The 24,198-nt window shown below is 39.1% G+C and overlaps 1 protein-coding gene across 9 annotated transcripts in view; it reads left to right on the top strand.

Annotated features, from left to right (window-relative positions):
- The window catches only part of KANK1 (KN motif and ankyrin repeat domains 1), a 177,218-nt gene extending 153,657 nt beyond the window's left edge, over window positions 1–23,561 (top strand). For 4 of the 9 annotated variants that reach the window (XM_039888254.1, XM_039888187.1, XM_039888430.1 and 1 more), the window contains 9 exons: window positions 9,369–9,566; window positions 10,209–10,317; window positions 11,488–11,727; window positions 13,105–13,192; window positions 16,184–16,403; window positions 18,703–18,845; window positions 19,509–19,709; window positions 21,804–21,902; window positions 22,501–23,561. In XM_039888254.1, coding sequence (XP_039744188.1) covers window positions 9,369–9,566; window positions 10,209–10,317; window positions 11,488–11,727; window positions 13,105–13,192; window positions 16,184–16,403; window positions 18,703–18,845; window positions 19,509–19,709; window positions 21,804–21,902; window positions 22,501–22,563 — 1,361 coding nt within the window. In that variant the 3' untranslated portion in view covers window positions 22,564–23,561. The remainder of the gene's footprint in view (window positions 1–9,368; window positions 9,567–10,208; window positions 10,318–11,487; window positions 11,728–13,104; window positions 13,193–16,183; window positions 16,404–18,702; window positions 18,846–19,508; window positions 19,710–21,803; window positions 21,903–22,500) is intronic. The other 5 variants (XM_039888153.1, XM_039888177.1, XM_039888164.1 and 2 more) reach the window with 2 other exon arrangements.
- The last annotated feature ends 637 nt before the right edge of the window (window positions 23,562–24,198 follow it).

Raw genomic sequence — 24,198 nt, 5'->3', positions numbered from 1 at the left:
GGATTAGCAGGGCACCCACCCTAAAAGGTTACCAGTGTGTTAGTCACTGGCATGCGATGAGCACAGGGTAGCCTTCGTTGCCATTGGTGGTGGTGCCAGTACATGTTGAGTGTTGTTTCCTTTGTTGTCATGCTGAACTGTAGTGTGGGGTTTGGGAAGCTACTACAGACATACTCTCCACTTTGACCAAATGCAACATGTAAAGTGAATATAAGGTGACTTGTATAGTGTGCATTAAATTTAATTATAATGTGAAGATGTGCAGAGTTAAATGTAAGTAAGCCATTAACAAAAACTTCAGTCTTTCTGTTTCCCTTTATAGCCTGACAGGGCAGTGGTTAAAATGTACTGAAATATATCCCTTATATCTTCCTAGGTTTCCACTTTCAATCTTGAATTAATATTAGTTTTTAGTCACTGTACTGTGGAACCAATAGTTTATTATAGAAGGAAAAATGAACATGACCATGACAGCTGATATGTGGGTTTTTGCCTTTTAGAATCAAAGGAGTCTAAGAAATGCACATGGGAGTCATTTTAGAGTAAATGATTAAAATAGTATTAAAATGACATGTGAACTGAAGCAAAGTCTTAAGTAACTAATAATATGTCTGTTTCCACTTCTTTTTAAAAATCATGATGTCAGATGTTGAAATCAAAATAAAACTCTTAAATATCTCCAGACACAGATGGTACAGTGGATCATCCATTATGAAAGCATTTCCCTGCCAGCCTTCCTCCCTCCTCCCGAAACTGAGGTTTCTATTTCACATTCTTGCCAAAAATATTCATCCAAACCGTTGGAGTAATCTGCCCAACACCCTGAGCATCAAGAGCAGAGAGAAAGTTTTGTCTGGCCATGTTACAGTGTTTTTTGGTATTTCCAGTCACACTGACATTCCGTACATCTCTGTTTAGATCTGACCCCACCAGTGAACACCTAATTAATCAGCCACAGTGCACGAGACTATACCATTCACCCACAAAAGTATAAATATTTCGAATAGCACTTATTTGGTCAGAGTGGCAGCTCCCTCTCAGAGTGCGCAAGAACAAATTTAAAGTATTTCTGTAATTACATCATATTTGCATTTTAAACATTTTGCTTTAAAGTTCTAATGGAGAAGGAATTCGGTTAGGAACTCAACCCTGAGTACTGAATTTTTGTTATCTGGTGTTAGTTACATGGACTGAAAACAAAAGCAGCTTGATCTAGTAAGGTAGAGATTCTCAGTACCTACAAGCTGTGAAGAGTAAAGGTGTGTCAAAATACACTATGGCTTACCGTGTACACCATACAGTAGAGAATATTGCTCACATACTGTCATGCATTTCTGTAGCAAAGGGCATACTGGGGTATAGAAAGGTATTCATTTCAAACTTAATTCCCCAAATAAAATGATAGGGAATTTGGGTTTGATATCTACCAAAAAGAACATATAAATGACCACTTAAGTGAACCTAGTCCTTTAGTTTAAAGAAGTCATTAAGTTTGGGCTCTGAAGCCCAACACTCTCTGCCACTAGGACAAGTTGTCTTTGTTCCCTCACAAGGTTGAAATGAAGATTTAGTGAGTTAATAAAGGTAAAGCATTTGGAACAGTCTGCAGCTTGGAGTATAAATGCTCAATAAACACTGGCAGTTATTGCTGTTGCTATTTTTAGTACTTCCAGAAAGGAAATGTAGATATACAACAAATTGCCAAATAAAAATTGCACAGATGATCTTTTGTTTTTGATCCAAATTTTTATCTTCATAATTTTGGTTGACCATCACCTTTTCCCCTCAATTATTATACTTCCCCAATTAACAATTTTTATCTTGATAAACAAAGAAATAAATGAAAATGGGAAAACAAATTTTCAGTTCAGAGTCATTCAGAATCTGTAGGAAAGCTCAAAACGAAGCCACAATTAAATTAAGTGTATTATAAGTTTCCAATCTAGAGACTTGTCTTCAGTTTGCTTAGGATTGAAGATTCGAGCATATCACATTTTACTATGCAAAATAGCATTACTTTTAGCAGCATAATAATACTAAACTCGTATCTATTTTCTTAAAATTAAAACTTTAGTATGTGCTTATAACAAATCAACAGTTCACAAGAGCATAAAATAAAGAGTGATACCCTCCCCCACCCTCTCATCGGGTAACTCTGGGTGTGTTTGGTATTACAAGTGTGTATGTGTGTGGGTCTGTATTTTAGAGACGTACTTTTTTAAAGAATAGTTAGATCATACATATTCTATGTATCTTTCACGTAAAAGATTACAAATATTTTTCCAGGATTTAGAGACAATGTTGTAGTTTTGATGCAGCTGGAATTTGGTGGTGACCAAAGATGTTCTATAAAGCCCTTTTTGATTCTTGGTAGTCAGAGTTTCATGCGTTTAATGTTTTCCGTCATAGAATTAAAAAGTTAAGAGGAAATAAGTTTCTGTTCTTATAGAAACCTTAGGAAAAATGTTTATTCTTCCTGTAAATCAAATGTTTATTCTTCCTGTTTTGGTTTGAGGAGTGGGTTAATATTTCTTTTCTCTCTCTCTCTCTCTTTCCTTCTGGAAGAGGAAGAAGAGAGAAAATTCTACACAAATCACTTGCAGTTACAAATAGTTAAAAATACAGAACTGCCTCTGAGCAAATACAAACAAAACTATGAGTGTACTTAACTGCCTGCCACATGAGTTATAGACTTCTATTGAAACCAGCTTCCAGTTTTGCACTTAGTTATCTTTGCTTTGTTAAAAATTTATGAACTTGAAGTAATTCCCATGCCAATGAGAGCAACTTTGTAGAAAGAGATGTTAGCCAAAGCAAATGCAGGGAAATAAATTGTTACAAAATACCATTTCTAGTATTTTTAAAAATAATTTCTTCAAATTATTCACTTGTTCTACTACCTGTTTTTTTTTTTAATTTCAACATATGTTTGTTTGGGTTTTTTTTTCAATTTTATTAAGTTTATCGGGGTGACATTGGTTAATAAAATTATATAGATTTCAAGTATACAATTCTTTAATACATTATCTGTATATTGCATTATGTGTTTACCATCCAAAGTCAGATCTCCTTCCATCATCATATATTTTACCCCCTTTACCCTTATCTACCCTCCCCCTCCTTCTATCTGGTAACCACCATACTATTGTCTATGTCTATGAGGTTTTTTTTTTATCTTGTTCCTTGTTGCTTTCTGTTTTATATCCCACTATGAGTGAAATCATATGGTTCTTGACTTTGCCCATCTCACTTATTTTGCTTAGCATAATTATCTCAAGATCCATTCATTGTTCACAAATGGCAGTATTTCATCTTTAGTACCTATTTTTCTTATCACAATTTTATTTTAATAGATGCTACAAGAGCATCAGAATAATCAAAACAAACATTTCTGGAACCCTGCAGTATATCATGGCATAATGTAGTTAGGGGAAACGCCACTGACCTAGGAGTCAGCTGACTTCTGACACTGCCTGTGCAAGAACTTGGGAGAGTCACTTCAGACAGGGAGAGTTTGAGCCTCCATGTCTTCCTATGTCATGAGAAAGGTGACTTGGATTTTTCTTTCTTGGAGCCCTTTCAGCAAATTTTTCTATAAAAGTATCTCATCACCAGGCTGCCCATCAGATTCACCTGGGAAAATTTTACAAAATTCGTTGGTTTCTTACCACCCACCACCACCACCCACTCACCCACCCAACGGACACATCCAGGCCTATTTCAGGGAAATACTTTTGGCATAAACACCCTTAGAGCAAAAGCTTCTTACCCTAGGATCCAATAGCTTCATGAACAGTTTTGTATTTGGAATTTTTATGAAGAAAATGCATAATTTTTATCTGTCTCAAAAGGGACAGCTGACTCAGAAGGATTGAAATTATAGATCTAGGACATCTCTCTCAGACCTTGGAGAAAAAGCCCTTCAGCCCTGAGGAAAATCTTTTACAAAGTTAAAATCTGTTTACTACCTTCGTGAGCCCTTCAGCTGACACTGTTCGAAAATCTTCCTCTGTTAAACTGATGCTTTATCATTTTCAATGGATATTAATGAAATGCACCTGCACTCTGGAAAAAGAAGCAAGTTTACTTTGACATACTCTGAATGAATCCTAAAGTGTGTAGTTAATTTCTGGCTAAAGCATGGCTTTGAGTTCCTGGATGTCCAGTCATAAACGACAAAGGGAATTGTTGACAGCAGGTGATGACTACAGCTGTTTAATTTTTCCAAACAGCAAGTCGTTCATATCTCAGTAAGAATGTTTAAAGTCTATTCTCTGCCTTCTCCATTCAGGTCAGTTGATAGCTATGCATTTTAGTGTCAGCTATATGCAAAGTGTGGCACTACAACTAAGACAGAAAATGGTTTATACCTGAAGAACTTGGGAAGTCAAGACATATAGGAGAATGATAACCTGTGGTGGTATACGTTAGCCACCAATAATGTGCAAATAGAGTTCAGCTGCAATCAAGCCCTCCACAGTCAAGGGAGGAGATGAGCTTAAGGAGTAAAAGAGGACCTTGGTTTTATCTGGAAGAGCACAGAGCACACCTGCATAACCCAGCTTTAGTTATTGTAGCCTGTCAGTGTGAGTTTCCTGGGTTGCCTTGGCATGGTGTGTAATTAAATGTGGGTGGGGGTGTGGTGAGGGAGAATCTGATTCTTGCATTTTAATTTCCAAGTACCCACTTTTAGATACATTCATGACAGCTATCTGACGTTTTCCCAGGAAAATATTTAAATGGCCCTAGAAATGATTAAACTGCAGCCTCTGACCACTTAAGTTTTTAATATCCAGTTTAAGTTGACTGCTTATGTTGGTGACTGCATGCATTGGCATTCAGGCAGCATTCCAAGAAGGAATCCTAGAAACAAAAAGGGACTGTCCTTTCTTCTCCATCGAGGCTATATACTTCTCCCCACCCCATAAGTCATGAAAGGTACCAAAAAAGGTGATCCTTCATGAACAACCTCTACTATCTACTCCTCAAACCAACATGTAGGCTGAAAAGGATGAATTCATGCTCAAGCCCTTTTGTCTATGGGAAAACTAGAAATATTTAGATCTTGTTAGTTATACTTTAGAAAAATACCTAAACGATTGGCCTCTATAATGATTCAGAAATTTCAGTCCTATCCTTGATAAGTAAACTAGATGTTCTCTAGAAATAAAATCAGAATGTCTAGCTGAATATTTGACACAATGACATGGTTAGTTAGCTGGCCACACTGTTCTTGATTGTGCTTTTAGAAAGCACTTGACATTATAAATAAAAATACGGGTTACTGTGCCAGAAGAGTTGAAATGTGTGAACAGAGCAACTTTTAAAGTGCATTTTAATACATTTTTAAAAATCAACTTCCTAACAGATTTAGAAACACATTGCTACATACCAACAACTAATACTCATTATAGATGGATAAATGTCTCAGAGGAAACCAGAGGTGATCTCTTTAAAACTCCTCCAGCTCTATTTTTCATCGAATTATTTTTCTTATCAAATGCTTTTAACATTTCTAAAGTTAAAGTAAAAAATGTTTTCAAATTACTTATTTTTCATTATAGTCTGCCCTAGCTAATGTAATTATTCATGTATTAACCACAAAGTAAGTGTGTTTGAGAATTAGAATTAATACTTCGAAGGTGTTCTTGTTTTCCAGAACAAGAGATTTCTGTACTTACTTGTCTTTGTCATCACTGATCTGGTCAAGTCATAAAATGAGGCTCATGCTTTATTGGTTTTATGGCAGTTACAAGTTTAATTAATGACCAAAGACTTTGCACAGTTGCCCACTGCCCTGTTCACTGATTCCCCACTGGTGGCTATGGAAACCATTGCCAGAACTCTGAAGGTAGTTTGTTACTCCCATTGTTTTACCCATATTGGTTGCGTAGTATTTACTGTTTGTCATGGGTTTCTACCATTAGGGGTCCAGGGCTGTTAACTAAACCAGTAGTTCCTAAGAATTCCCATGTTCAAGTTGATGGATTGAAACCAAATGGGAATCTAAACTCTTGTTTTCAGCAGGCAAGTATTTTTTTTTTTTTATGTTGGATAATATAATTCAGTGGTTCTCAATCCTGGGTGCTCATTGGAATCACTTGGGAAGCTCTTAAAAATACTAATATTTGGGCCCACCTGTAGATAGTTCATTGCATCTGTATTTTTTAAAGCCCTACCTGCAGCTCAGGTGTTTCTAAAGGGCAGCCAGGGTTGAGACCATTGAATATTCTTGACCACTTTATTGCTGGCTTTCTTGGCTGCACTTTGGCAGTGTTTTGCTGAAACATTGCAGTCACTTGTCAGAGTCTTATGCTGGTGTACATGTCATCTTATGTGTGCCCTGTAACTATGATGGGTCTTACTGAGTTCCGACAATTGTATATGGGCCATTTAACACCAGTCAGAGTTTCAGTACCATCTGAAAAACATTTTCTGGCAATAAAGTTGACAGATTCCCTCTGATTTCAGTAAATGTTAACTAGTTTAACCTTTAATATTGTTCTTTGCCTTGCTAGTTAGCCTAAACAGAATCCCTGTGACTTTCAGTTGAATTACATAGGCACTTATTAAAGGCTTTCTCCAGTGTCTGTCTAGTGCCGTTCTAAGCATTGAAGAGGGCACCAAATAAGAATATAGCATGAAGGGACTCAAGGAGACTCGTGTTGAACCAAGGATATACTTTGATTATGACAATGAGGGGAAAAAGAGATGTCACTGGAGTCACAGGAAAAAACTATAGAGGAAAGAATTGTGGCCAAGTCTTGATTGAGCATATGAGTAGACTTTGACTGGCAAAAGCAGCTGAAATTCCAGCCTGTAAAACAATTTAGTAAAGAAGGGCACAGAAGTGGGAGTAATTAAGTCACCAGACCATTCTTAATAAGTAGAGGAAAGGAGTAGTTGAGCAGAAAAAAATCCTATGGGCAAGAAGAATCTCTTTGGATTCATCAAGAAAGACCCTCAAATGCCTGCTTGAGAGGTTGGACCTTGATTGGAAATGCTTTAAAAAGCTCTAGCTTACAAAACTAAGCTATAGTTGAAGAAAAGCTGTTGCGTCTGAGTGGGGAAGATTATCCGGAAAAAGAAAGGAGGATTTACTGTATTGTTAGAAATGTTTTGTATCTTAATTAGGGAGGTGGTTACATAGGTACATACGTTTATCAAAACCCACCAGCTCTATACTTAAAATCCGTTCATTTTATTGTACATAAATTATACCTCAATTTAAAAATATTTCTTAAAGCTATGTTTAAAAAGAAGGAGAACCTATGCATTAAAAAACTTAAAAACTAGCAACCAATGGAAATATAGGACTGGGATTCTGATTCAGACACTACGAAAAATATTTTAAGAGACCTTTAGAGAGATTTGAATATTGACTAGATTTGCGATAATCTTTAAAAATTTCTCTTTTTTAGATTTGTTAGTCTTAGAATTACAATTATTTTTAAGACCTTTTTGCTTTAGAAATGTATACTAAAATATTTATGGATGAAAATGAGAGGATTCCTAGCTTTTGCTTCAAAATAATCTAGTATGAGTGGGCAGAGGAAGTATAAATGAGACTAGATAGCTCAGATCATTGTTGAAGCTATTGATGGGAACACAGAGATTTATTATGTGGTTGTCTGCTTTTGTATATGTTTAAGGTTTCAATAATAATAAAAACTATTAATATATTTGCATCTTAAAAGTCACTGTTGGATCTTGAATGGGTAAAACAACCTATATAATTCTTTAGCCTTAGAAAAGCAGTGTTAAACAGATTTGTTGTATATCTTTCCAGATTTTTTCTTATGTGTATACATATAATTATTTACCAAAATAGGTTTATTTTGTCCATACTATTTTATGACCTATTTTTAAAACTCAGTAACACATCATACTCATCTTTCTATGTTAATAAATATCCACCTAATCAGCATTTTTAATGGCTGCATGGAATTCCTTTGTATAAATATGCCAGAGCTCATTTCACCAATTTCTTACTGTCATTCTTTGATATCCGTCTCTTTTTATTGTTTTACCCATGGAAACAATGAACATCATCTATATCTTTTTGTATATCCTCAGGATAAAATTTCTAGAAATCAAATTACTAAGTCAAAGACTTTTATTTGTTTTTTAAAAGTGATTTTGAACATAGTTAATCATTATTCACTATAGAAAAAAAAAAAGGCAAATACAGAGAAAAGTTAAAATCACCATAGCTTTCAGATAACTTTTCTATATATGTGTGTATGTATATTAATGTGTTTTAATAGGATCATACCATACATAGAATTTTATTATCTGTTGTTCTTATTTAACATAAACATATTTATATATGTTTATATTATAAACATATTTCCATGTCAGCCACATTGAAAATTTTGACATACCTGTATACATTCATCACATAATACTTAATCCAATTTTTCTGCTTTGGGCAGTAAACAAATATTAAGCACCTAATATATACAAAAGCAATCTAGTAGGTGCAGTAAAAGAAAGTTGATTAGAACTGTTTGGTGCCCTTAAAACATTTACAGACTAAAAGGGAGTCTAACTAATGCATTCACACAAATCATCTAGTACCTTGTATTTATAGATCCTTTAAGAGAGTATGAAAGATGGGCTGCGAGAGTTCAGAGAAAGGCAGGTTATTTTTAGTTAGGTGAGGGGGAAGGCTTGGAAGAGGAAGTGATGGGAGCATTTGACCCTGTGAAAGGGAAGAAAGAGCATGCCAGGTAGCAGAAGAGTGTAAGCTATGGTGAGCCATCAGGAAGAGTAATTCCATCTACTGGGATGCAGGTCCCATCCCCAAAAGGGCCACAGGTGTGGTGGGAAATAAACTTGGAGAGGTAAGTGGATACAGAGGTGAGTTGGTACCAGGTTGCAGGTGACCTAGAATATCCAGCTAAGCAGTGTGGACTATGTTTCCTGAGTGGTGGGGAGCTTTTTAGGTTTTTCAAGTTTTGTTTTAGTTGGAGTAAGGGAGGATTTGAGCTGAGCAGTATTGCTCTGTAGCAGTGTGCCAGACGGGGCAGGGGAAAGAAGCAGGACACGCAGGATGCTACGCTGGTGGCCCAGACTAGGTGTAGCAGCCAGAACAGAGAGAAGAGAGGCACTGTGTAGTTAGAATGACAGGCCTTGGCAGATCCGGATGTGGTAATAAAGAAAAAGATGAAAAAGTCAAGAAAGCCTTGGGGCTTTGAGTTTGGGTGGCTTCGGCAGTAGTGCCATCCCACAAAGAAAACACTGAGAAAAGCACTTGAAAAAACAATGAATTGCAAGACTTTTTTTTTCTTCTTCTTTTCAAACTGTTTAGCCCATTTGTTTGGTCCTAACATCACACACTTCTGCACCCTTCTCGTTCCTGACAGGAAATAATCTGGAATATACCTGTAAGTGTGGAGGCCTTCAGTCAGGAGGACCATTAAACATCCAGACATCCTGGCATGAGCGAGAGGAGAGGTCCACAGAAGGGGAGCCCTTCAGCAGCCAGGATACCTTCCCCTCTCAGGAAAGCACGCTATCTCCAGTGAACCTGACAGACGACCAGATAGCCGCTGGCCTCTATGGTAACTTTCCTCACTCACCAGTCCTTCTAAGCATCAGGATCCTAGGAGCAGCATTCCAGTCTCATGTCAGTGTGCCTCAGAAATTGACCTAGAAGAACGATACACAGTTGTTGGGAAGGTAGACCTAGAATATCTTCAAGATATTCTAGAAAGAGCTGTGAAGTCCCCTTCGGAAAAACTCATAGGGTTTTGTGAATTATGAAATATTTTAAAGAGCATTTGACTCTTTAACTGTTGGGCAGGCATAAATTTTTTCCTGGTTATCTCAGCTGAAGAAAAATATTAATCCCTATTTTAGTACTTAAGTGGTTTTTGATGATCAAATGAGACACAACATCACTTTATAAACAGTAAAGTCTGATACAAATGCTAGTTGTCCCTGCTTTTGTTATGTCTAGAAATACTAGTGGTTTTTCTTTTTCATTTAAAGAACGTTATTAATGGAACTTTGGATTATTTTCTTTGCATGCACACAATTTTCCAATGGATTTTCTGCAAGTTTCTCATATGTACATGCCAAGATTTGTATTTACATAAATGAGAAAAAAAAATAAATGTACATGAAGAAAGATTACCTCTTCACTTAGCTTGTATGGGTATGAGTTACGTTAATTTTGATTACCTTGGTTTACTTTTTTACAGTATATACAAATAATGAAAGTACACTGAAGTCCATCATGAAGAAGAAAGATGGCAGCAAAGATTCAAATGGAGCAAAAAAGAATCTTCAGTTTGTTGGCATTAATGGAGGGTAAGGAAAGATGATGTTACTAGTGTTTACACATAATCTGTCTATCTCCTTTGCCTCCTGCCTACTCAAGCTATATTTAAAGGCACCTAGTCTGGGATGCTGCCACATCTTGGTGATGGAAGATCCCCTCCTCAGAAAGGTGCATTTGAGCTTCTCTTCTCTCCTCCTCTTGCTGTCTTTAAGGATTTCACTCTTAAAAGGATACCTCATGAAGCTGAACCATTTACATCTTCTCACCTCTGATACGAAAAAAATAGTCTTCAACAAAAGCAGCAGGTTTCCTGCACTATTGGACAACTTATACTTACCTGTATCAGAACTCAGAAACAAACAGACGGAGACCAAGAGCATCACTCCATGGGCCAGTGATAGTCCATCCACTCCTTCAAAATGGGTTGCTTTGCTTGGCTCTCCATATTTACAAACAAAATTGTAGGGCCATTCGCCTGAAGAGTAACTTAGCCATGCCATCAGTTCTTAGCTTTCTAAATAGAATGTTTATTAGTTGTTTGTTCCTTCTCTTCTAATTGTTCAGGAAAATAGCTAAACCTGTTTGCCCTCCTACAGTTAAATCAAAGTAATTAATTTATTAATCAATACATGGCCTCGAAAAGAAAGCAGTAGTGTAGAGTTAGTTGAAATAATATTTATATTAAAGTGAACCACAGAGATTTAACTTAATGGTGACTGTTTTCCAAATATTTCAAATTTTATTGGGTGTCGTGGCCCAGGAGGTATTGGAGGGCATGTACCAGAGGAACTATTGGTTACTTATATAATCCCAGTTCACTTTGACACTGGGAGAATTAATAGAGCGAAGTAAGAATGAAAGCAGGGGGAAAAAAGGAACAGGAAAAATGAACTGCAGATCTGGTTTATAAGATGTTTCCTTTGACTTATACTAATCCAGAGGTGCTCTCTATATATAGTATATATTTTTTCGGGAAGGTAGTATATGATATTAACTGGCAACCCAAGTTATCCCTCTTAAGTCAAAACCCATTCAAAACCACCAGGCTTTTATATAGACCTTACTTTGAACTTCTAAGTGCAGGGTCTAAAACCACTGGTGAAATGTCTGGAGTCGGCAGCTTTTCCTTCATAGAATTTTCTGTCACTGGGTCTTTATGGGCACACCTTGCATCTCCTGAACTCCCAATTGCCACCTAGGTATGAAACAACTTCAAGTGATGATTCCAGCTCAGATGAAAGCTCTTCTTCCGAGTCAGATGACGAGTGTGATGTCATTGAGTATCCTCCTGAGGAAGAGGAGGAGGAGGAAGACGAAGACACTCGGGGAATGGCGGAAGGGCACCATGCAGTTAATATGGAAGGTTGCGAGTCCGCCAGGGTGGAAGATGAGATGCAGGTTCAAGAATGTGAACCTGAGAAGGTGGAGATCAGAGAGAGGTGTGGTACATTCCCCTCCCCTCCCCTGACCCCTCCAACTTTAATGTACTTTGGCTAGTAGGAGATTTTGCAGTTGTAGCCACCTGTTTGGTCTTTCCAGTCTCCAAAGGAAAGCTAAATTTTCTCTGTTCTCAGAGGTACATACATCTTGTGATGCTAATGAGTGCAGGTGCAGAAGGTAATAACTGCTACATCTCTTACAGTAGCGAAGAGAAAGGCTTGATATCTGATCACCTTTATTTTAACTGTTTGCTATCTAATTGTATATGTGGAGCTACCATCACGGAACTATTAAGTGCCACTAAAGTTTCCACCTTATATATAAAGGCATATTAGAATTTTTTGTGACAGAGCACATGTCTTTTAAGGTTTCAGATTTTACCATTAGCCATTTATCTTGATACAGATGTCAATACTGTTATTGCAGGATCATTGTGTGTGAGAGGAACAGTTTTTTGGCCTCAGCAAAAGATCACATTTACTCTAAAGATGATGTAATTAGTCATATGTTTATATTTTGTTGCTCAGTGAGTGATTGGGAATGTTATAAGAATGGATTTGGGAATATAAACAGCAGCTGAAATATCTATTACCACTCTGGTTGGCTGAAACGTGTACCTAAAAATGAAGTAAATTTTAAAGACTACAGCAAATATGGAATCAGTGCTTATGAAACAGGAGAGAATAGAACAGATAGAAATTTCAGTATAGTTTTCGCTATGTGAAATATTAATAGAACATTTTAGAAAACTTACCTCTATTTAATTCAGGAAATGAAAGTTTAACTGTGTTAGCACAAGGTAAGTGTTTTTAGTTTGTATTTCCAAGTATTTTCAAATGATTCAATATCTTGTCATCTGGTTTTTTCAACAGCTTTATTGAAATATAATTTATATATCATATGTCATCTCGTTTTTAAATTTATAATTTCATGTGGGTTAAACAAACATTTCCTGAGTCACCGAATATGAGTTCAGATGTGGTTTACTGGTCAGCATAATGGATATGTAGGAATACAGACCTCTTCAACCCCTTAAAAGTAAAAAGTATTTTTAAGAACTTAGAAAAAAAGGAGTGAAAAATCTCCAGATATCATTCCGTAATGTCATAAAGGCCTAACTGGTGAAGCCAAAAGTTACACTTATGAAAAGACCTGAGCTCTGAGGCTGGAGGCATTGGCTGTTGTGGCAGCATCAGTCCTCAGATGCCTAGGGACTCCTGGAATGCCTCCAGGCAAGCACCTTGTACCAGGACGACCCTCCGAGGTCGGCTTGGTGCTTCTTGTCTTTTAAAGTGTTTATATATAGAGTTTGAGATAAAAATGCCTTGCCTTTCGTGGCCAACCATGAGCCCTCTTTCTGTTTTTTGACTCCTTAGGTATGAATTAAGTGAAAAGATGTTGTCTGCATGCAACTTACTGAAAAATAATATAAATGACCCCAAAGCTTTGAGCAGCAAGGATATGGTGAGTCTGACCTACAGACAGTGTTCTCAATCTATACAAAGTGCCCGAGTGGACACCACTGTCAAGGCAGCTCTAGCCTGCCCCTGAGCTGTTGTCGCCAGCATGCTTCTTCCCCACACAATTTCTTCCATCTGTAGGCAGAGGAAGCATTATGTTCCCCACTTATTGAGTCACACTGTGAATCCTTCCCTCAGGCCCAACTTCAGATACCCTTTTAGCCACCCTGTACTTTTTTCAGGGATGGTGCATCTGTGAGGCATATATTTGCACATGGAAGGAAGGGCTAATTGCAGTCATTTATCATCTTTTTACATATTCTGGTTGTACTTACAAAATCTTGTGATCCAGAATTTCTTTTAAGTTAGCATCTGTTTTTAAAAGAAATCTATCTGGGCCAGAGTCAACATTTGTTTTAATTATGAAACTGCTTATTATGTTCTGATGGGGAGGCTACTATTTTTAAACATGAAGATAACTACATTTGTCATCTTCTCAAAGTTTCAGAGATTCAGAAGCGAACAGCAAAGACATTGATGGTTGCCTTAGTGAGCATGAATGGCACAACATAGGACAGATAGATATTTCTATAACAATGGTGAATCTGATGCCATTGCCAAGTATGTCATACGTCACTCTCTTGTGCATCAGCGAAGTTCTGATATGCAGCTTCTTTTATAGGTCAGACCAAGCCTCTCGTTGGCAACTATGATCAGTGCATTGAAAAAATGTACCTTTTCATGCTATTTTAAATAATAATGTGCATTTTGAGTTTTTAGATTTTAGCAGTAGATTTAATATGAAGTTTTATGCTGAATAATTTAAGTCAGCAGCTAGTGAGAAAGTTGATTTATAAAGCTCACAAGATTATAGAGTCATGAAACCAAAATGTTAGGGTTGAAGGGAGTTAAGGAATTTTCTAACTGTGGAAAGGCAAATAGATTTCCTTTCATACAACAAACAATCTGAAGAAGAATTATTGATGACTATCACAAGTGTAAGAAATGCGTGGGTGTGCGTGTTCTTGAGGCCACTCTATTCTGGTCCATCCTGCTTTAAATGAGGCCCTAAAGATTACAAGTCCTGTCAAGAGGTGACAGCCATTAGTGTTGGGACTAGATTATACCTATCTTGAGGACTGGTCCATGTTTTTAAAAAATTTTTTATTATTATTATTTTTTAATCCCAACTAAATCATATTAGCTTCTTACATGGTATCTTCTTTTAAAAAATGATGGTGTCTTCATATTTGTTTATGTTGCTATAGAAACTTAAGTTCATCAGAGCCAGTTGAGTCTTGACATTCAGTTAGTGTGCTGAAAAAGGAGCATGGCAGTGATGTTTACAAAAGGAAATAGCTACTAAAATTCCTGGCCTGCGGGACATAGAACTACATGCTGAACCCCGTCAGTGATAAACTAAATGCCTGTCTATACCTCAGTCGCAAAACCATGAAACATCACTGTAGTATTAGTATTTTCCTCTAGGTTTAACCTAGACTTAAAAACTAGTGCTTTTGGACCCCAAGTTTTGTAGTGGTAATAAACTTTTTCTTTTACTACTCTCAAAATACTAGGTTATATGGTCATCAGGGAGGACATGACATTTCTATGGCCCCAGATTGCCAAGCATATTGTCAGATACACACTCTGTGATCAGTACATTTTTGTTAATTGAATATCGATTCAGTAAAAAAGTGTTTCAAGTATTGTGCTGTGAAAATTAGGGGACACATGAATGATCACAGTGTCGGGGTCATATAACCCTATAGGCCTACAGGACGCAAGGTTAGGACACCCAGGTGAGATTAATTTCACTTCCTTCCAAGGAAATAGAAATATGAATTGTAAAAGAGTGAGCAGAAGAAAAAATATAGATGAAATATTTTCTTGGTAAGGACTCTTCATGAGTTGACCAAAATATGATTGAATGGACTAAAACCAAATAATCGGTAGCAAGAAGATGGAGATGGAAGCTATACAATCCCAGTCCCACCTTTCTATAGAAAGAGGACTTCTTGGGTTCTGGTGCTTTTGACATAGACTTCCCATCTTTCTTTGATACAATTTTAAACTTTTAAAGAGCAAACAGTGCACAAATGAATAGTAAATTCGTATAAAAGAGAGCCCTTAAGAAAACATTGTAGTTGTTCCTATCACCAGCCCTGGCTATGCCCAGTCTGCCTTGAACTTCACATGGTCCAAGTTTGACCTGATCATCCATGAAACACACGCCATGTTCATGTGCCTACACCCTAAGGGAAGGCAAGTGGGGGTGACAGTCAGATGCAGGTGATTCTAATGGGAAATGTAATTTGTCCCAGATCTGTTTTTTACTCCCTTTCCATGGCTGAACATTTGTATTTGGGATTGGAGTGGGAATTGAGTTGGCTACATGCTTATGGTCTCCCCAGCCTAGTGCTGTGGAAATGTCGAAGGAGTCAGGGTTTGTCCAGATAGGGAGGAAGCAGTGTATTAAGTGTGAGCTAATCTTATGTGTCAATTACTATGAAGATCATTTGCAAGGCCAGCATAACTACATAGTATTAATAGTTCAGTAATAAATAAAGCCAGGCCTAAGAGTTTTACATGTATTGCCTCATTTGTTCTTATCACAGACACTATGAATGAAAGGTATTTTTGTTGTCCTCATTTTGCAGACAAGGAAACTGAGGCACAGAAAAAGTATCTTCCTTAGAATCATACAGCTCATAAGGAGCAGAGTCAGAATTTAACCTCGGTGATATAGCTCTTGCACAGTGCGATATGGCCTCTTTTATAGAATTTGGAATATGTTTGTGGTTAAAAATCCAGAAGGATGGTGCAGTTTGGAGTGTGAGGCTTCTCATAGAAGGGTTTTGTTAGTTATTTTTGAGAGCCAATTTTAACTTCATACACTTTGACTATAAAAGGCCTTGTTTCTTGGGCTTTTAGCTAGGTTTCAGAAAGTCCATAAATAGAAGAATTAATGGCCACTCACTTGGTGTTTTGGCAGAGGTTCTGCCTGAACACCCTCCAGCACGAGTGGTTCCGCGTGTCCAGTCAGAAGTCAGCCATTCCAGCTATGGTGGGGGACTACATAGCTGCCTTTGAGGCCATCTCCCCGGACGTCCTTCGTCACATCATCAACATGGCTGATGGCAATGGCAACACCGCCCTCCATTACAGTGTGTCACACTCCAACTTTGAGATTGTGAAGCTGCTCTTAGATGCCGGTAAGTTGGTCGTCCTGGTCTCTAACAGCACTTGGGTTGTGACTCCCCTCAAAGAAGCTGGTTGATCCACTCCTCAATTCTGTGACCATCCTAAAATCCTCTCATTGCTTTTCCACGTGATGTGGCGAGGATAGTATTCTTGACTCATCATAGGAGGCTTGATATTTAAACAAAACTGGGCGACACAGAGCTTAGATCTGTTTTGAAAGGAGGTTTTGAGGACATTCTTGCTGCAGTTCAGCTGCATTCAAGTGAAGTATATCCCTGGTAATAAACTTGACTCACGTTCCCTCCTCAGCTGAATCAAGTAGCCTGGTGGGGCCAGAGTCGCAGCTTTGGTGTTCATGGGCTGCTCGATTTGTGCTCGTTCCATGACCTCTATCCAGCTATCTTGTGGAGGTGTGCGGTTAATCAAGATGGGGACCAAGCAAAGCCACTGTAACAGGCCATGGTTGAATCATTCCCATTCCTGCCAAAATACACCCGGTCATGGGGAAATCAGCATAGAGTGAAGGAAGTGTTACTCTTATATCTGAACCATAGCATTGAGACTAGTGAGCATTCTTGTTTATAATTGGAACCTGGCATCCCAGGATATAGCCAATGGGTATATTAAATGTGCAGTGGGGGAGTGGTACACAGAAGGGTCCCTCTGAGAAATAGTGAGCTTTCAACTTTTTATGCAAATGTAGTAGCCTGGTGATACATGTTGTCCCCGAATCACTTTTATTTATTTTTGAAATACTTATTTTTACTTCTTATATGTGACTGATACAGAGTTTACAGTACCTCATTCTAATTAATGAGAATACAATGTGAACATCTGATTTAGAATATGAATATAAAATTGTCCGGTTTTCCCATATTTCTGCTTGACCCAACTGTCCAATTTTTTCTACTCTGTTTTGGGGGTGTTGGATTAATGCAGAGAAGCAGATTTAGCCTTTTTTCCATCTAAGTTTGCTTGTTCCCAAATGCAGGGGCCATGTTAGAATAAAACTGCTTCCATTTTTCATAAAGGAATTCCAAGCCTCTTTCCCTTCAGATTTTCCAGTCGATAAACAGAGTCGATGATACTGTCAGCCCAAGTTATTGTTTAAAGAGAGAAGTTCATAATGTTCAGGAAAGCTAAAAACAAGATTTCAGGATTATTCCTGAAAGTTATGATTTAATCTACCCTTGGAAAATTTATGTGGACAAGATATTTCAGTAAATTAAATGATTTTAATTCCATTGTTGGATGGCTTTGGTTAACCACTACTTTTCTGGATTTACTTAACTTTATACTGCTCACCATCATAGGCCGAGATTCTGGCTCCACAAAGTGTGTTTGTGAATGTGCAATACCGCAGCATCTGTGAAGAACTGAACGTCACATACTGAGGAGCCTGAAAGAGCACCTCTGCTCACTCACTTCTCCATCACACAGCCTTTTCTTTTCTTTTTCCTTTTCTACATTAAAAAAAAATATGCACTATTGTAAATGCTATATGTCCCTAGTGTACAGTTGTTTTAGAACTCAAGGGTACTTTTCATGGTACCTAAACAGCTTAAGTGTACTTGGTCACACATGAAAAACTTCTTTCTTGCATTCTCCATTCCTTTCATTTTATTAGAAAGTGCTAAAGGAATTTAAAAATGCTAGGAGGATAATTTAGCCCTGGAAGACCTCTTAAGAATTATAGGAATAGAAAACGTCTGGTTTTTAGGGTCTGTTAGTCCCTTGCAATTTCTTAGGGGACTTTACTGCATTTGTTCTCAGATCACAATTCCTAGAGTAGGTGTCATGTGATTGAAATCCTGCTTTTAAGAGCCTCAAACAAGTCAGATTAGCAAACCCAGGGTCCCAGCATGAGTAGTGGTTTATACGCAGGTAACGCCATATTCAGAGTTCCTTACACAAACCTTTACAAATCTCTTTCGCTTGTAGCTCTCACTGCTTTTTTTTACTCCAAAATAGTGATTTTCTAAACACAGATTAATGTCTAGATCTCACATTATTGTTTATTCTTCACAGCAGCCATTACTTAGAACAACCTCTCAGACCTCTAAGCTATTACAGTTCAACCACCAGCTGCAAACAAAACATGCCATGAGAGCTCACTGTTGCTTCTGGCCTCACGAAATAAAGAAAAAAGTGTTTTTTGTTTGCTATAAAAACATCTCTCACATGTTCGTTCTTCCAAGTCACTGTCGTACTTTGATTACCTGAGGCCATTCCATTGGGTTCTTCCAAACACCATACCTTCAGTTCATGTTAGGAGATGGCATCTCCCTAAAGAGACTCGTGTCTTTGCAGATGTGTGTAACGTTGACCACCAGAACAAGGCGGGCTATACCCCAATCATGCTGGCAGCCCTCGCCGCTGTGGAAGCAGAGAAGGACATGCGGATTGTGGAAGAACTCTTTGGCTGCGGGGACGTGAATGCCAAAGCTAGCCAGGTGAGCGCACTTGCTTTGTTTCCCAAGTTCATGTTCATGCTCGCAAACTCAGCTCTGACCTGCACAGGTTTCCACACTACACTTCCTACCACTGAGCACCTACTCACTGGCCCAGCCCCAAGTCCATGTGGCTGCCTGGCAGTCCTAGATGACCAAACACACTGATGAAGTACTGGCTTAAACCTCACACTGGAAACTTCTCCGTCCTTTGCCTTGCATTGCCTCAGTTGGAGCGGTATGCATAGAAACTGTAGGTCAGCCTGCTTATAAGTGACTGGGAGTCCTCAGCATCTACTAGATGACTGCCGTTTTCTGACTGTGTATGTAGTATCTTCATACATCGAGTGCCCGTAGTCCAGATGTGTTCACAGTTTGACTTTTAACCATCTTCTAAATCTCCCAGCTCTTTGATATAATGAGACAGATCTTCCAAGCTAAAGGGAACATTTGACTCATTACTTTATGATCTGACTTAGCTCATAGCACATCAGAAACTGGTTGCTCCGTGCCTGCCATCACCAGGCCCCATGTGCTTCCATGTCCAGTTTTTTCCCTCTATCATCACACTCCCTCTTCCCCTTCCCCGCAGCACAGCCCCACAACAGGCCATACCCTGCCAGCCTGGTATTTACTTCTGAAGTCTGCTGTCATTTCTTCTCAAAGGCAGGACAGACGGCTCTCATGCTGGCGGTCAGTCATGGGCGGATAGACATGGTGAAGGGCCTGCTGGCCTGTGGGGCTGATGTCAACATCCAGGATGATGAGGGCTCCACCGCCCTGATGTGTGCCAGTGAGCATGGGCACGTGGAGATCGTGAAGCTGCTGTTGGCCCAGCCGGGCTGCAATGGCCACCTGGAGGACAACGTAAGCCATCTCCATTGGGCCTCCATGCCAGGGGCCTGCAGGGACGTGGGGAGGGAGCTCCATTAGTGCTGCTTGGCAGGGGAAAAGAGCACATCCTCCTTGAGTGTCCTTAGGGATTTATGTTGCCAGCCAGGCCGCCTTCTTCCATGGCCCAGCTTGGCATCATGTGCTGTGTGCCAGCTGATACTCCCATTAACCAAAGCCAAAGGCAGAAAGATAAATAGGCCTCACCCCAAAATTTATTAAAGGAAGAAGGCGATGGGCTTATACTAGAACCAGCACATAAAAGGTGATAAACGGATTTACAATACAGAATCAAATTCAGTGTTGGCAACTTCCAAATCCCCTAAGAAGAAAGAGTCAGGTCCCTGGTCCATTTGGAAACCTGTATTACTTGCCATTACAAGCTGGTGTTATGGGGTGACTAGAAGTATTGTTATTACAAAGAAGCACTTTCCCACCCAAATAAAGTGAAGGCAGGTGTGCTCTTCACTAGAGCCCATTGGAGTGAATAATTTGTGATTTTTCATCATCTAGGGGATCCAGACTATCCTGGCTTTTTTAAGCACATCTTTCCACTCCTGCTCAGGCTGTTATCTCCTCTCCGGATTCCCAAAATGTCCCCATTCCCAGATAAACCTTTGACTGGAAAACATTCTAAGGAAAGCGTTCCTTCTGGATATCTCCAGGCCAAAGGGAACAGCACTGATAGGTGAAGGCACAGTAATTAACATTTGAGTAGTGAGTGACATGGTTCAAAAGTCCAGAGGTCATAAAACCATTCAAAAGTCATAGAGGTTGAGCTGGGTTGGTTCTGTTTTTAAAAGTTTGTCTCTGTGGAGCACAGGTTTGGAACAGAGCTTCCTTCAGTTCAAAACACTAAAAAGTTAGGGGGGAAACATCCTTCTTTGTACCACACTTCAGATCCCTGTGGGCCCGAGCCAGCAGGAAGAGCAAAGCAATGCAAGTATTTACTGGCATGAAGGGCTGACGCTTCTGCCGTTGTACCGGATTCCCTTACTTCCGCTGGAGCGGAGGGAGAGTTCTCAACCTGTCTTTCCTTAGGAACAGTTTGTGTTTCATGTGTCTCATTTTTTGTTTATTTGCTTTTACTTCTCTCTCAGCAAGAACAGCTTGCAGATATAGTAATAAGAGACCATAGAGCTACAGTGACTTCCAGAAATCCTAGTCATCTCAGCTAATTGTCTACTTCCTTGTCCTTAAAAGAGTAGGAAGGCATCCGGCTAGCCTCCGGAAGAAAACAGGCCTCCCAGAATTCACAGAATGAGAAGGAGGAACTATAAGATTCAAACCACATGCAAATTACTTCCTGCTGCTCATGACCAAAAGGGAATCCTTATTTATTCCAAGACTAGACAGAAAATAAATTGTGCTGTTTTTTGCCTAGTGCTCCTTTATATCCATCTAAATCCCTGCAGTTTACTGGAAACCAAACATTTTACTGAATATTTTTCCTTCGCATATTTATTATTTCCCTAGTAGTTCCATAAGATACATTTCTTCAGGCCAGCAAGATTTAGTGCTTTTACATCAGTGTTCCTCATAGCATTCCACAGGGATAGTTACAGCTGTAGGATCAGCTCACTTCTCAAGAGGAAAATTAAGAGATCTTTGGCAAATTTCAGGACATCAAAACATGCACCATGATACTTGCCTGCTCATTTGTAATTATAAGAAAAAAGAAGAAAGTAAATTATGTTTTTACCCCTATCATCTCCTACTGTCCCCCCGCTGGTGGACTCAGTGGTTGAATGAGAGTTCTTCATGAGCAGTCTTTGTTTGCTGGAGATCCAGGGCATACAGACCTGCACACTAACTGTGGGGCAAAGACAAGGGGAACGGGGTGATTCTTTTCCTGACTGATTTCCTTAGGGTCGGGGCTATGCCTCATTCATCCTTATATTTAAGGCTTAGCACATAGAGGTCCAGAAAAGTTTCCTAAAGTACTGAACAAATGGCAGGATTTGGGGAACCTTATCAATTACTGGAGGGCATTTTGTTTTGTTATATTGTGGCTGTCTAGAAGTTTGAGAAATCCAACTTGGCTCATTCTTTTCATAATTTTTTCTTAAGGATGGCAGCACCGCGCTCTCGATCGCTCTGGAAGCAGGACACAAGGACATCGCCGTTCTTCTGTATGCCCATGTCAACTTTGCAAAAGCCCAGTCTCCGGTCAGTGTTGTGCATTTGTCGTTTGTTAATAGGCTGAAATCCACCAGACTGGTGGGCCTGCTTCCTCTGGGAGTTGACAGGAGACACAGGTTTTATGATGACTCTGAAAATAGAAGTTTTAGTCTAGAACATAAGAGTTCATCATTTTTAACCAGTCCAGAGGGCCAGGAGTGCTAATGGTTAGCGCAGCAGAGGCTGGACCCCTGCTTGTCCTTAGGAGACAGACACTCTCACACCCTCGCATAAAGGGTTCATTCTGGGCAGAATTATCCAGATGGCACATACTGAGCCCCATGAATACATATTGCCACATTCCTGGCAATTTTCCTAATGTAGATAGTGTGAGCAGCACCCCGTGGTCTCAGAATCCACTCTTAGTAGGAAGTTGACGTCCCAGGACAGTGGGACATGGCACTACTGAGCCCGGCTGGCTCCTGAGCTGCTCCTGCTTATTGGACCTGTGTCTTGTGTTCCAGCTCTTCTCACTCTGGCTCATGGTTGTTGTCAGCTATTGTAGACAGAGTTCCTGTGTCACAGAGGACACATCTGCCTGAAGTCGCTTATTCATCCCCATTTTTTTTCCTTTGCTGGTCTCTAGGGCACCCCTAGGCTTGGAAGGAAGACATCTCCTGGCCCCACCCACCGAGGTGCATTTGATTGATTATGTGCAAATAGCCATCCATTTACATGCCACCATTAAGCTGCTAATTGTTCGTGTTGGGGTGACACATACTGAATGTATATGTATTGTGCCTGAGCTCACCAGCAAACAGAAGCATAAAGCCAAGGACTAAAGGCTGGAGCTGTCACAGTGGAAGCTGAGCCTGCAGGAGATTGTCAGCGGCCACACACCGCCTCCCTTCTGGCCATCTTCCCTCCGTGTAGGGCACACTTGACCCCAGTCACTGTTGCCGTTGCTGTTGCTGTTGCTCTTGAGTCTCTGCTCCGTTATGTACAGTTGTAGGAAACTGTAACCTGACCTGAGCAGGCAACTTGTATTCCTTTTCTCTACCCTCCCTCCCCACCACCCCCTGCCACTACTGCTAAGAAGTGTCAGGTTCTCATGGTGTTTTAAAATTTTCCACAAATATTTATATTTACTAATGTGGAACCATTGGAAAGCTCTTTGAAAATTCCATTCCAGGATGGTTTTGTTGATTTTTCTTTTCTCTTTATTATCTTAAAGTAAGTTAGTTGAGGTGACTTTGATGATCAGCAACTTGGGCCTGGGCTGGTAGATTTCTGGTTTAAAAATAAAGAAGGAACTCTAAAAAAGTATAAAACTTACAAAAGGAAATCTTTTCAGTTGGTTTTACCTAGGTGGATGTATTATATGACTTTTTATATAAAATATATCTATATAAAATTGACACAGTATTTTCAACTTTTATATTCCGTGGTAATAAAAGACATGAAGAACTACATGTAACAATACCATATTTTTATTAATAATTGCACAACTCTGTATCTCATGATAAAGGTTGAATTGCGTTAGATGAATTGGCTATTTACCTCTAGAGAAATATAGTGTAGTTCTCCATGTATTTATGGATTCCTTTATACCATGTCACACTTACTTTGGTCTTATATGTATTTAAGTGTTTGAAGTGCCTTAGACTCTTGCCATATTTTCAAAATAAAATTTCATTAAGCTCTTTACTTGTCCCTGCTTTATTTCTGACAGCTGTCTGCCCCGATTCTATTGACTTATAGCAGTGGCAGCACAAGCTGATGGGTGGATTGCACAGGGAGGGTGAGTGCAAGACCAGAGGAGACATCATATGAGAGCACTACTTCGTCTCTACAGCTCTGCTCATTACTCAGGTTACACGCTGCGAGTCTGAAATTAAACAGCTTGTTAGGCAAGCTGTTCATCAGACCAGTAGTCTCCTAGGAGGAGCCAGTGAGTTAACGCTTCTCAGGGGCAGAAGCACTAGTCCTCGATTCTAATTTTGAATGCAACGGTTGGGTGTAACTGGTTGAAACCTGCAGTGATGAGAAAGGGGAGATGAAGTCAGACTTTTTATTTCAGCCTGCTGTTAGCCCAACAACACCTGTTTTCAAGTCCTTTTTATTTTTTTAATTTTATTATTATTTTTTTAATTAATTTATTTTTTATGGTGACATTTGTTAACGAAATTCAGTAAGTTTCAGCTGTATCAAGTTCTTTTTAAACAGTAAAAGGGATTGAGTCCATCTCATTTAAAAAAACGAAGCATGGTGGCCAAAGTGCACACTAGGTGTTTCGGCTGAGTTGGTGATGGTGGATTTTTTTAACCCAGGTCAGTTGTGAGAG

The sequence above is a fragment of the Pteropus medius genome, unplaced genomic scaffold (genome assembly GCF_902729225.1).
Source record: "Pteropus medius unplaced genomic scaffold, Ma_sr-lr_union100, whole genome shotgun sequence".
NCBI lineage: Eukaryota > Metazoa > Chordata > Mammalia > Chiroptera > Pteropodidae > Pteropus > Pteropus medius.
The sequence above is the reverse complement of the archived record's forward strand: the minus strand, read 5'-3'. Positions and strand labels throughout refer to the sequence as shown.